Source organism: Salvelinus namaycush, unplaced genomic scaffold (assembly GCF_016432855.1).
Source record: "Salvelinus namaycush isolate Seneca unplaced genomic scaffold, SaNama_1.0 Scaffold38, whole genome shotgun sequence".
In the NCBI taxonomy this organism is placed as follows: Eukaryota; Metazoa; Chordata; class Actinopteri; order Salmoniformes; family Salmonidae; genus Salvelinus; species Salvelinus namaycush.
The window spans coordinates 511,314-522,585 of NW_024060785.1; the positions used below are offsets into that span (position 1 = coordinate 511,314).

General features: G+C 40.5%; 1 protein-coding gene across 5 annotated transcripts; it reads right to left on the reverse strand.

Moving 5' to 3' along the window:
* Positions 1 to 364: 364 nt before the first annotated feature.
* Positions 365 to 9,458, reverse strand: LOC120040802. 5 transcript variants are annotated; one of them, XM_038985808.1, is made up of 19 exons: positions 9,369 to 9,458; positions 9,027 to 9,051; positions 8,220 to 8,380; positions 7,659 to 7,776; positions 7,311 to 7,379; positions 6,914 to 6,970; positions 5,130 to 5,525; positions 4,939 to 5,040; positions 4,624 to 4,856; positions 3,995 to 4,167; positions 3,652 to 3,745; positions 2,952 to 3,299; positions 2,704 to 2,821; positions 2,532 to 2,623; positions 2,308 to 2,425; positions 1,875 to 1,979; positions 1,597 to 1,767; positions 1,296 to 1,469; positions 365 to 1,182 (listed from the first exon to the last, which is right to left on the reverse strand). In XM_038985808.1, exons 3-19 carry the CDS (start codon positions 8,373 to 8,375, stop codon positions 944 to 946), a joined length of 2,763 nt encoding a protein of 920 aa, XP_038841736.1. In that variant the 5' UTR covers positions 8,376 to 8,380; positions 9,027 to 9,051; positions 9,369 to 9,458; the 3' UTR covers positions 365 to 943. The 5 variants fall into 5 exon arrangements, with proteins under 5 accessions (XP_038841736.1, XP_038841734.1, XP_038841735.1 ...); XM_038985806.1 differs by having other exon boundaries at positions 8,983 to 9,051; XM_038985807.1 differs by having other exon boundaries at positions 8,983 to 9,048; positions 9,369 to 9,435.
* Between the last annotated feature and the right edge of the window lie 1,814 nt (positions 9,459 to 11,272).

Genomic DNA, 11,272 nt, shown 5'->3' on the forward strand with positions numbered 1-11,272 from the left:
TTAAATCGGAAATCATCAGGTGAAACAATAAATCGTTCTCCCCGCCAATGGTTCTGTAAAAAGCAGAGGGATGGGGCTGGAGAAATGGAACCATAGAGGGATGGGGCTGGAGAAATGGAACCATAGAGGGATGGGGCTGGAGAAATGGAACCATAGTTTAAACCACAGGTGTCAAACTCATTCCACGGAGGGCCGAGTGTCTGCGGGTTTTCGCTCCTCCCTTGTACTTGATTGATGAATTAACATCACTAATTAGTTAGGAACTCCCCACACCTGGTTGTCTAGGGCTTTATTGAAAGGAAAAACCAAAAACCTGCAGACACTCGGCCCTCCGTGGAATGAGTTTGACACCCCTGGTTTAAACCATGTTGAGGCTATAGTCCAGTGGTGTTAATCTCATTCCATGGAAAGCCTAGTGTATGCTGGTTTTTGTTTTTTCCTTTCAATTAAGACCTAGACAACCTGGTGAGGGGAGTTCCTTACTAATTAGTGACCTCAATTAATCAATTATGGGAGGAGCAAAAACACAGACACTCGGCCTACCCGTGGAATGAGTTTGACACATGCTAGTGTATGTTTACAAACATTCGAGTAGAAAAAATATATATATTTTGGGATCTGATGGGGTACGGCAGGGGAACTATATTCATGAGGCATTTATAAATGATATTCTTCAAGCATCCAAAAGTGGATGTAGCAACTGCAGATTGGCCATTTAAAGGGGTGCATCGGACCTGGTCATGTAACCGGGCAAAAGCAGTAATAGCGCCCTTCTCAAATCTGTGCCACATGATCACATTGTCAACAAGGAAGAAACATAAAAGTTTATTTTCCATAAAATCTTCAAACTATTTTTCCTTAGGAAGGCAGAAAAAGCACATATGCAAAACAAATGGAATCACTTTTCACCCAGTGCAAACTGCACCCACCCAAATGAACACCTTCAGTCTGTGATAGATTCCTCGTCATCAGAGCTGTAGTGGACGCTGTCATAGATGTCATCTAGGTCCTCTTCCAGGAGGTAATCTATGAAGTTATCTTCTAGGAGGGAGGTGTCTTGGCCCATAGCTTTGCTGTATATCAGTTTGACAGAGTCCTGGTGTCTTCTGAGGCTGCTGACTCTCCTCTGAAGCATGGAGAAGAGACCTCTGCTCCCAGCTTCCGACTGATTCAATTGGCAGCCTAACACCAACAATCGTAATGTGTAGGGTAAATACAATGAAGTATTCCTTCAATACAATAGCAATTACAGGGTGCCAACATCAATTGTACATATTAAATGAAAGTTTCCCTACTTTGCCTGCTTAGGTCAAGTGCCACATGTGAAGCAAGGTCTTGCACATTCTGTGATTCCCTCTTTAGGCTTTCCCAGTGCTGCTTGACTTCCTTTAGGACAATTAACTCTTCCTCCTTCAGCCGTCTCAGGAGCATCACCCGGTCAAAGGCTATTTTCTTTGTCAGTAGGTCAGCTGTAAATTCATAAGAACCCAATGTGGATTTGTAACTTTGGCAGTGCTGTCTGTGTTTGTGCAACTGAACAAACACAGATAGCAAAACAGAAACATAGTTATTGTGACACACAAACATACTACTTACTTTGTCCATGCAGCTCCCAAGGCCATGCATGAAGGTCTGCGGAAAGGATCTCATCTGCAGATGGTATTGCTGAACCTGGTACAAGGGTGTTGTACTCCTCTATGGCAGCTGTCAATTTGGCCTTTTCTTCCAATATCTTTCTGCGCAGAGGGTGTCTTTTCTTGCATCCATCTGTCATCAAAACAAAAGGAGAATGGAATTATTTGTTAAATTGCATGGCTTTGAAATAAAAGAGAAATGAAGTGTGTGCAATTCAATATTCATGAAATGTAACAAACCTGTCTGACGGTAGAGGTTCCGTTTCCTTTGTTTGATGCTAAGAAACAGGACTTCAATTGTTCTCTGTAGTACCTGAGGACCATCCATGTTCATATTTGTTTCCTCTGAAATACAATAAATCTAAAAATTAACAACGTATCTCCAACGGTGAGTAGTTGCACTCACTTCCTGGAGGAACATGGGGCCTGTGAAGGTTTCTGTAACAAATTATTTGTTATGTGGGGGGTGAGTGAGCCCCAACCTGGATAACCAGGGAATGTTTTGTCTGCCTCCTACCCTTCCACCTGTCCGGCTTGATTGCACCTGCCGATGGAATACACCCTCTAAGGGTTAGCTCTCAGGGTCATTGGAGTACACAAGCCTCTCCACTACGTCAATGTGACAGTCCAGGAGAGTTACATTTAGGATTATTTATTTTTTGTATTATTTTACCTGTATTAGCCCATTGCTGAACTTCCGTTGTCCAGTTGTACAGAGTCTCATCACCTACACCCAAATCACTCTTAACCTTTTCGAGAGTCTGGGTCTCCTCCAAGATTTTTGCTGTTGTCTGAGAATTATGACAAAAACAAAACAGAATAATTAATTGTTTTAAAATAAATGAAATGCATAGATATAATACTTATAAAATACATTTATTGATCCACACAATACACCTTCAAGTATCTTCTGGACAATACTCTGTGCAGGTTGTTTTTCTTCCTTCTGTTCCACCCCATGGCCTGGATGGTTAGCATATCTGTTCTTGCTAGAAAAGCAAAATAGAACTCCTTATTCCAGATAAGTACTAACATAACTGAATAGAACAACATTAAACCAAATGTTTACCTCCTTTGGACATTTGCTTGGAACAGATTGCAGCCCTCGACAAGAAGCTGTTCCCTTGTTCCACTTCCTCCCCCAGAGTTGTGCCAGCTCCTTCCTGATTCCGTCCTCCCCACTTAATCTTAATTAACATTTAAAAAAATATTGACTTAATATTTCAATTATGTGAATAACAAACATCTAAATGGGAAGCCTTGTAAAGGACTGAAGCTGGAAATTCTCTTTGAACAGTTTAATAAAGAAAAACTTACCTCGCATTTCAAACGATGTGCCTTTGCATGCATGACGGAAAGAAGTGGCTTCATGTCTAGAAGAGTGGCGAGCTCTGGACAATGAAGAGCAACTTTGGTCAGGTATGGCCAAAATTTGCAGATCACATCCGTACACATGAATTGTATGTTCCTGCTGCCAGACAATTCCTTCTGCAAGAACAGTGGGTACGCAAATATCTCTCCACGCATCATGTTGAGGCTCCTTAGAAGTATTCCGTGGCGGCAGACGGCAACTTCCAGTCCCTCTTCATCAAGTTTGTTGTTTTGTTTTCCTTGACGACTCTTTAGCTGCTGTCCACTGGGATGCTCCACCCCTTTTCCATAACCCTAGGCAAGGGAGTAGAAGAGTATAGGTAGAAATAATGTTTTGGGGGGGGAAGTGTTAACGGGACAGTGGTTAGGTTTTTAAAATCTAGCTGAGGGCGCTGAGCTACCCCCTGTGTTCCCTACAATGGAGATCAGAAGTTGGAAATTGACTGTCAAAAAGAAGCACTTGTAAAGTGTATTGCATTTCTGAACAGAGGGAGTGGTGTAACGACCCTGGACTTGAAGAGAGAGGATTACCATCTCTCCAAAATTATATGTTTTTATTGGAATAGTGTATAACGAGTCTGCCTTTGAGTCAGATGGCCCGAGGCCAGTCCTATTTCACAGATTAGACGATACACAGGGAACGTACATGTTTAGTCTTTGTATGGACATAGTTGACAAAGTCAGACACATCCTCATCCTTGCAGATAAATACGCCATCAAAGAATCCTTTGTCATCAGTCCTTGAAAGGATAGGTGAAAAACATTAAATAAGTGACATGAAATAGCAATCAACCTCAGTAACTGATTGTGGGACACTTGACAATGTTGATAATTCATTTCATTACAAACTCAAAACATTTAAGCTAAGAATGACCTCAACTGCATTTGAAAACATTCACACTGGACAAAGAAAAGGCTAACCTTGTTAGGATTGTTTAAATGATATAGAGTACGGTGTTATTTGATAAATTAAGAATAGTTTTACATACCCTTTTTTGAATCGATACAGCTTCTTGTTCCCGTCCACTGACACTGCAAGCATGCTGGGTGAACAGGCTGGGCAGTCAAAGTACTGTATATCACAGACCTGATCAATTTCAGAGCGGCAGTACGTCCACTCAAAGAAGCTTTTTTGAAAAGTGTCCCCACAGATCATTCCGTTCTGGTAAGGGAAAAATACATATAGAAAATATATTAAATAACTTACAACAATAGTATAAACAAAACATACTATAATTCACTATGGCTGACTGGATTTGAGTTAAAGTAGGGCCAGTACATAGTGTTGACAGCAAAGCAGGTGAAAGTCAATGCAAAAGTAAGACGAGTATTTATGTTGTAAAGAGCAGAAATATTGGATGCAAGAGGGGCACAGATAAGGGGCATGGCAGGACAGTAGTGCAGGAGGCTAACACACACTGTAGCAAGAGTGGCACAGATAAGGGGCATGGCAGGACAGTGGTGCAGGAGGCTAACACATACTGTAGCAAGAGACCTGAAGTTTTAACATAGTTATAGTACTGGAAATAAAGTTATGTTACACAAAGTGTTGTAACAAAATGTAACATAGTTAACCTGAAGTCATACATTGGTAAAGCTGAGTATAATTGATTGTTACCCTGCCAAAGTAGTCAGTTCGCTGCTCCAAAATCCGCATAAACGCCAGACGGGACATTCCTGGGGCTGACACTTTCAGCTCCTCAAAAGAGCTGAACAGATCTACCTGGTATATGGTGTCACAGTTGACAGTGGCAGGCCAGTACCCATTCTTTATCAGATCTGCCAAGTTTGCTGTCCAGGTGCTAAGACAAGTTGTGCAGGTAAGCACAGGCACTGTGACATTGTAGCGACCTTGAGGGAAAAAATGTAGTCTGAATTAATGTTTTTTTACATTGCTACATCACTGTTTGGTTCTTGTAGATATTGCACATACCATTTATTCCTACGAGGATGATATGTTTCCCAGGACCAACATGGATGGTGCTTGTCAGGCAACCACATATCACCTCTGGTACATCCAATGGTAAGAAACAATCTAGGGACAATATTTATATACAACAATAAACAACAATACATTTGAACTTTGATATAATACAATCAGCCGCAATTTCTTTTTAAACACACCCTGTTCATGAAGTGCATATTGGCCATCACTGTGGAGGGATATGGCTGTAGTTGGAGGAAGGGGCGTGTAGAACCCCTCGATCATGGACTCTCTGTTGTGCAGGGGGAACTTTGCATGTGTAGAGACATCGCAGTCGTCGCAGTAAAGCTGTTTCGGCAGACAGTCTCTACATCGCAGAATAGCCCTTTTCACATTGCATGACTGACAGATCTTCTGAGAAGCATGCTCTGCAGCCAGCAGAGAATCTACAATCTCAGGCCTGGACTCCCTCCACCTATGCTGTGAGAGTTCCTTCCTCACACTCCAACTGTGTGATGCACCAGGCACAGCAGGATTTGAACACTCAGGGTCTTCTAAGTCAGCTAGGAGGATGTTAATTTCTCTATGAAGTATTGCTTTTTTGAAAACACAAAAATGGGAAAATGATTCAATTAAGAATATGATATAATTAATATATTAAAATGCACATAGGGCTGTAAGTGGGTGACAGCAAATATATCTCTGCACAATCTATGGTGTGACAAGCCAAAAACCTCAGCTTTGATTCTACAGTACATTCAATTACAGGGCAGACCAAAATGTTGAGTAAAGTCTAAATTGGAATATCAAAAAATAGAACTTGATCCCATCGTCAAATAGAAATTCTGAATGTTCTTAAAACAGCAACAACACACTGAGTACAAAACATTCTCTTTGCCTGACAGACTGACCAGGTGAAAGCTATGATCCCTTATTGATGTCACCTATTAAATCCACTTCAGTGTAGATAAAGGGGAGGAGACAGATTAAAGGAGGATGTTTAAGCCTTGAGACAATTGAGACATGGATTGTGTATGTGTGCCATTCAGAGGGTGACTGGGCAAGACAAAATATTTAAGTGCCTTTGAAAGGGGTATGGTAGTAGGTGCCAGGTCCAACGGTTTGTGTCAAGAACTGCAATGCTGCTGGGTTTTTCACGATCCACATTTACCCGTGTGTATAAAGAATGGTCAACCACCCAAAGGACATCCAGCCAAATTGACACAACTGTGGGAAACATTTGAGTCAACATGGGCCAGCATCCCTGTGGAACGCTTTCGACACCTTGTAGAGTCCATGCCCTGACGAATTGAGGCTGTTCGGAGGGCAAAAGGGAGTGCAACTCAATATTAGGAATATTTTGTACACTCAGTGTATTTTGACTACAGAGTAAACTCTCCTCAAAGGCAAATGCTTCCAGCTTCCACAATTACAGACAGTAGTTACAAAAGGAACGACTCTGTGTAAACATTCCAATAGTGGATTTGAATGAATTCAACTAAGAATAATTCCATAATGTGGAATGGCAGATTGCTTCATATTAAAGGAAATGTGGAGGAAAAAGCTCTGCCAGGATGTTGTTATTGCACTCCCCTACAGAAGTATTTGGACAGTGATGCTAAAATGTTGAATTTGTCTCTACACTCCAGCATTTTAATTTGCTTTGTCCTGAAGCTACCTGCAAGTAACCATTTCGTTGGATTGTGTTACCATCAGTATCCTGTACATACGACCAATAAAACTTGCAACTAGACATATAAAGTGCCTTCATTTCGATACGGAAAATCAGAAAAGTCTAAAAATACCCTGAAATAAAAGGTGACATTCTGTACTGTAACCTCATATCAAACATTTGATCTCAAATCTGAAATTCTGGAGACACATTTAAAAATGTTGCATCACTGTCAAAATAAAGATGTAGTGCAGTATAATTCAGTAACACCAAGATGACCCCAATTTTGAAAGTAAAACAATTTAAACATACATATTTCTTCATCAATGTTTAAAACTGGAGTGGATTCCAATCCACTGGTACTCGTCTCTAAAATAAGATATGCAAAAAAGGAAAGGGTTAGAATTAAAAACATTCAGAAGTTGATAAAGCCATTTTTGGATTTATATTAATGCTATATGGTTAAAACTATTATTTTATATAACATTGATGGTAAGTTATTGCAATAATAGCTCTCTCAATAAATTCAAGTGGTTACATTTCGCCAACCCCATCACTCAGCTTTTAACCAAAACAGGGGATGGGGAGTGTGCTTTATTATTGTTTCAACTACCAATTACAGATTTAATAAAAATACAATAAATGAATTACAAGGCCACTGAATAACAAGGAATTGTATAGATTAATATATTCAATCGCTCATCAATACCTGATTCTTCCTCAGTGACTGGCCCTAAATGTTGCACTAGTCTGGCTCTTGATGTACTGGCCCTTGGAGCTGAAATAATTGGTAATAAAAAGGTTTCAATTCTAAAGATTTGCTGGAATTCTGACTCTCCTTTCGTTAAATATGTATTTTCATCAGAGACAACAGTTAGGGAAAGGGAAAGGTGGGATCAGACCTGCATGTAATATATTATGTGCTGTGGGTAGATGGTACTAGACCGGCCTATGGCACGGCAACAAAAGTTTGATATACTATGATACAGTATGTTTGAAAGGAAAAAGTCAGATCAGGGATCAATAAAATTAAACACCTAGACGGGATGAAACTTACCAAAAGAAGTGGATGTAGTTGCCTTCCTGGTTTGAGAAACAATCTGTCCTCTCTCATCCCTTTGTCTCCATCTGAACCTAATCCCTGGAGGCTTGTTTGTCTTTTTCTTATTATTTTCCTAAAAAGTGCATTTCAATTATCATGGATGGCCCACTAATAAAATTCTCCCACAAGCATGGCTCGCTTGTGCACATATGGAGCACAAGCAATCATTTTATTTCCACATAAGGTGAAGTGATTTGTCAGCTGAGGAAAGGCACCTGCAGTAGACCCATGTTCTGGCTCACTCACACTGCTAACATGTGTAGAAGTTCACAAGGATGCTAATTAGTGCACCCTTGTGCCTCATGCTGAATGGGCAACATCATTGATGCCCGTGTTCAGATCATATCACGGAGTCTACGTTTAAATTCACATTTGTGCCATGTGGGGTCTACTTTGACAAACAAAAAGCAATGATAAATCATAACGCTGTGGTGCTGGGGTTGTGTTGGGAATATTTATGCACGTATGGGAGCTGTAGGGGTTACATTACCGGTAATGTACGACTTGTTACATTACCCGTTCTGGGTTGAGCTCCTCAGCCAGTCTTTTTGCCTCATTAATTGCCTCGTCCAGTTGGGCTTGTGGGTCCTTCTCTGGGTTGAGCTCCTCAGCAAGGCGTTCTGCCATTTTAATAGCCTCATCCAGTTGGTCTTGGGGGTCCTCAGAGGCCATACCATCTCAAAAGAAACATAAAGAGAAAACTTCCAATCCTAATGTAACGGATGTGAAATGGCTAGCTAGTTAGCGGGTACGCGCTACTAGCATTTCAATCAGTTACGTCACTTGCTCTGAGACTTAAGTAGGGTTGCCCCTTGCTCTGCAAGGGCCGTGGCCTTTGTGGAGCGATGGGTAACGATGCTTCGTGGGCGACAGTTGTTGATGTGTGCAGAGGGTCCCTGGTTCGAGGTCGGGGCGAGGGGACGTACTAAAGTTATACTGTTACACTAACACATTCCTTCACATAGTAACCTCCCCCGTCTATGACAAAAGCTGCATGTCATTGATAGCGTGTGTGTTTTACTATGTTCTGCACGTCACTAAAGGTCTTCATCCTTCTCCACACAGACTGACTGATCTACAAATCACTTTGCATAACAAATACATATTTATTATTACTTGCAGATCAGTCAGTCTGTCACCATTTACCAACATTGCACTATTAGTCTGTCACTTCCTTGTTCATGTTGTTCTATGGCATGTGTGCAACTCCAGTCCTTAAAGGCTACAGTGTCTACAAGTTTTGATAAATTTAGATCATTGACTAGTTAGGACCTCTCACCTGATTGTCTGTCTTAACAGGATTTCATCAACTCCTTTACGTACCTCCTAGGGTCCCTCTCTCCTTCTTCTAAGGAAAAGTCACAAGATGAATACAGATTAAGTGGCAATGTGTATTTCTTTGAAGATGCAAAGAGGAAAAAGGGGAATATATAGCCTAATGTATAGGTGGCTAAAATAATAAGTGAGAATGATATCCAAATATACGCAAGTAATGCACCAAAAATATCCACACATTCTATGTTGTGTATGCAACTTTATTCACCTTAGTTACGTAACCTTCCTTACTGGTTTAACACGTTTTTTAAACCAAACACTTTAACAAACACTAAACAAATGTGTATGCATGCTGTATTTCTGACAACAAGGGACGAACTGGCGACCTACCTGTTATCTGTCCAGGGTCCAGACATCTGGTGTGGGAGAAAAATCTATAAACAACAAGTGTGACATGACCGGATGAGGTAACTATTCTTGTTCTTCTTGTAACTTTCCGGTAGGCTAGAAGCTTTCCGGTGTTTTGCTGCTCGACACAGGTCGACGCAGGTATTGCACTTGATTTATCGTTATCGTAACAGTAGGTGCAGCCAAGTGGAAATACGAAAGGTTTCTAGCTATTTCGCACTGACGGTAATTTGAACACAAGAACGTTTCTAGTGAAAAGGTGTTTACACTCAGAGCCATGTATTTACACTCAGCCACCCTAGCCTTATTACGGGTTAACGTTTTGGTAATTTTGGTTGGCCAACAAAATGTAAGACTACAATGACTGCATACGTTTCCCCAAATGTTATACGAAAAAAAAATGTTTTGTTATTGATGGACAATGGCAAGGCTGCCATTGTATTTTCAGTTACATTCTGGTCAATAAAAATGGTTTACACGTTTGTTTTTTAAGAAATACATGGAACTACAACCGAATAAAACACCATTAGCCTACATGCATTGAATGATTCATTCTATACTGAAGTCTGTTCAGAAAAATCGAAAACAGTACATATAGGCATAAAACCACAATGTTTTAATAGGGATTAAATAAAGACAATATATATATAACCTCTTATGGTTATATGGTTTAAAAAAAAGACAAAATATCTATATATTCATAACGTAAAATAAATAAATACAGGCGATCGCGTCTATGGTTGTTGCAACGGCTTGTGTGTCGCCTACTGGTTAAATTCGTGTCTTTTCGCACGAATTAAGTAGCACAGAAATTCGTGTATTTTCGCACGAATTAAGTAGCACAGAAATTCGTGTATTTTCAAACGAATTGAACCACCCCAAAAATGCACAAAAACGCACGAAATCTGCTGAAATACATTTTGTACATATATGCGCGAATTGAATGTGAGGCTGGGCTGGGTAATACAGGATGAATCTGCAGGGTTAATTGAGGTAATACAGGATGAATCTGCAGGGTTAATTGAGGTAATACAGGATGAATCTGCAGGGTTAATTGAGGTAATACAGGATGAATCTGCAGGGTTAATTGAGGTAATACAGGATGAATCTGCAGGGTTAATTGAGGTAATACAGGATGAATCTGCAGGGTTAATTGAGGTAATACAGGACGAATCTGCAGGGTTAATTGAGGTAATACAGGATGAATCTGCAGGGTTAATTGTGGTAATGCAGGATGAATCTGCCGGGTTAATTGAGGTAATACAGGATGAATCTGCAGGGTTAATTGAGGTAATACAGGATGAATCTGCAGGGTTAATTGAGGTAATACAGGACGAATCTGCAGGGTTAATTGAGGTAATGCAGGACGAATCTGCAGGGTTAATTGAGGTAATGCAGGATGAATCTGCAGGGTTAATTGAGGTAATACAGGACGAATCTGCAGGGTTAATTGAGGTAATGCAGGATGAATCTGCAGGGTTAATTGAGGTAATACAGGATGAATCTGCAGGGTTAATTGAGGTAATACAGGATGAATCTGCAGGGTTAATTGAGGCAATACAGGATGAATCTGCAGGGTTAATTGAGGTAATACAGGACGAATCTGCAGGGTTAATTGAGGTAATGCAGGATGAATCTGCAGGGTTAATTGAGGTAATACAGGATGAATCTGCAGGGTTAATTGTGGTAATACAGGATGAATCTGCAGGGTTAATTGAGGTAATACAGGATGAATCTGCAGGGTTAATTGAGGTAATACAGGATCAATCTGCAGGGTTAATTGTGGTAATACAGGATGAATCTGCAGGGTTAATTGAGGTAATACAGGATGAATCTGCAGGGTTAATTGAGGTAATACAGGATCAATCTGCAGGGTTAATTGAGGT

Bases quoted from the DNA above. Each gene is read 5' to 3' on its own strand.
- LOC120040802 (XM_038985808.1), bottom strand. From the start codon at position 8,375: ATGGCCTCTGAGGACCCCCAAGACCAACTGGATGAGGCTATTAAAATG. The intron at 5,041-5,129 runs GTGTGTTTAAAA...TATTGTCCCTAG, and splicing joins ATATGCACTTCATGAACAGG to ATTGTTTCTTACCATTGGAT. The intron at 1,470-1,596 runs GTAAGTAGTATG...ATGAATTTACAG, and splicing joins TTGGGAGCTGCATGGACAAA to CTGACCTACTGACAAAGAAA.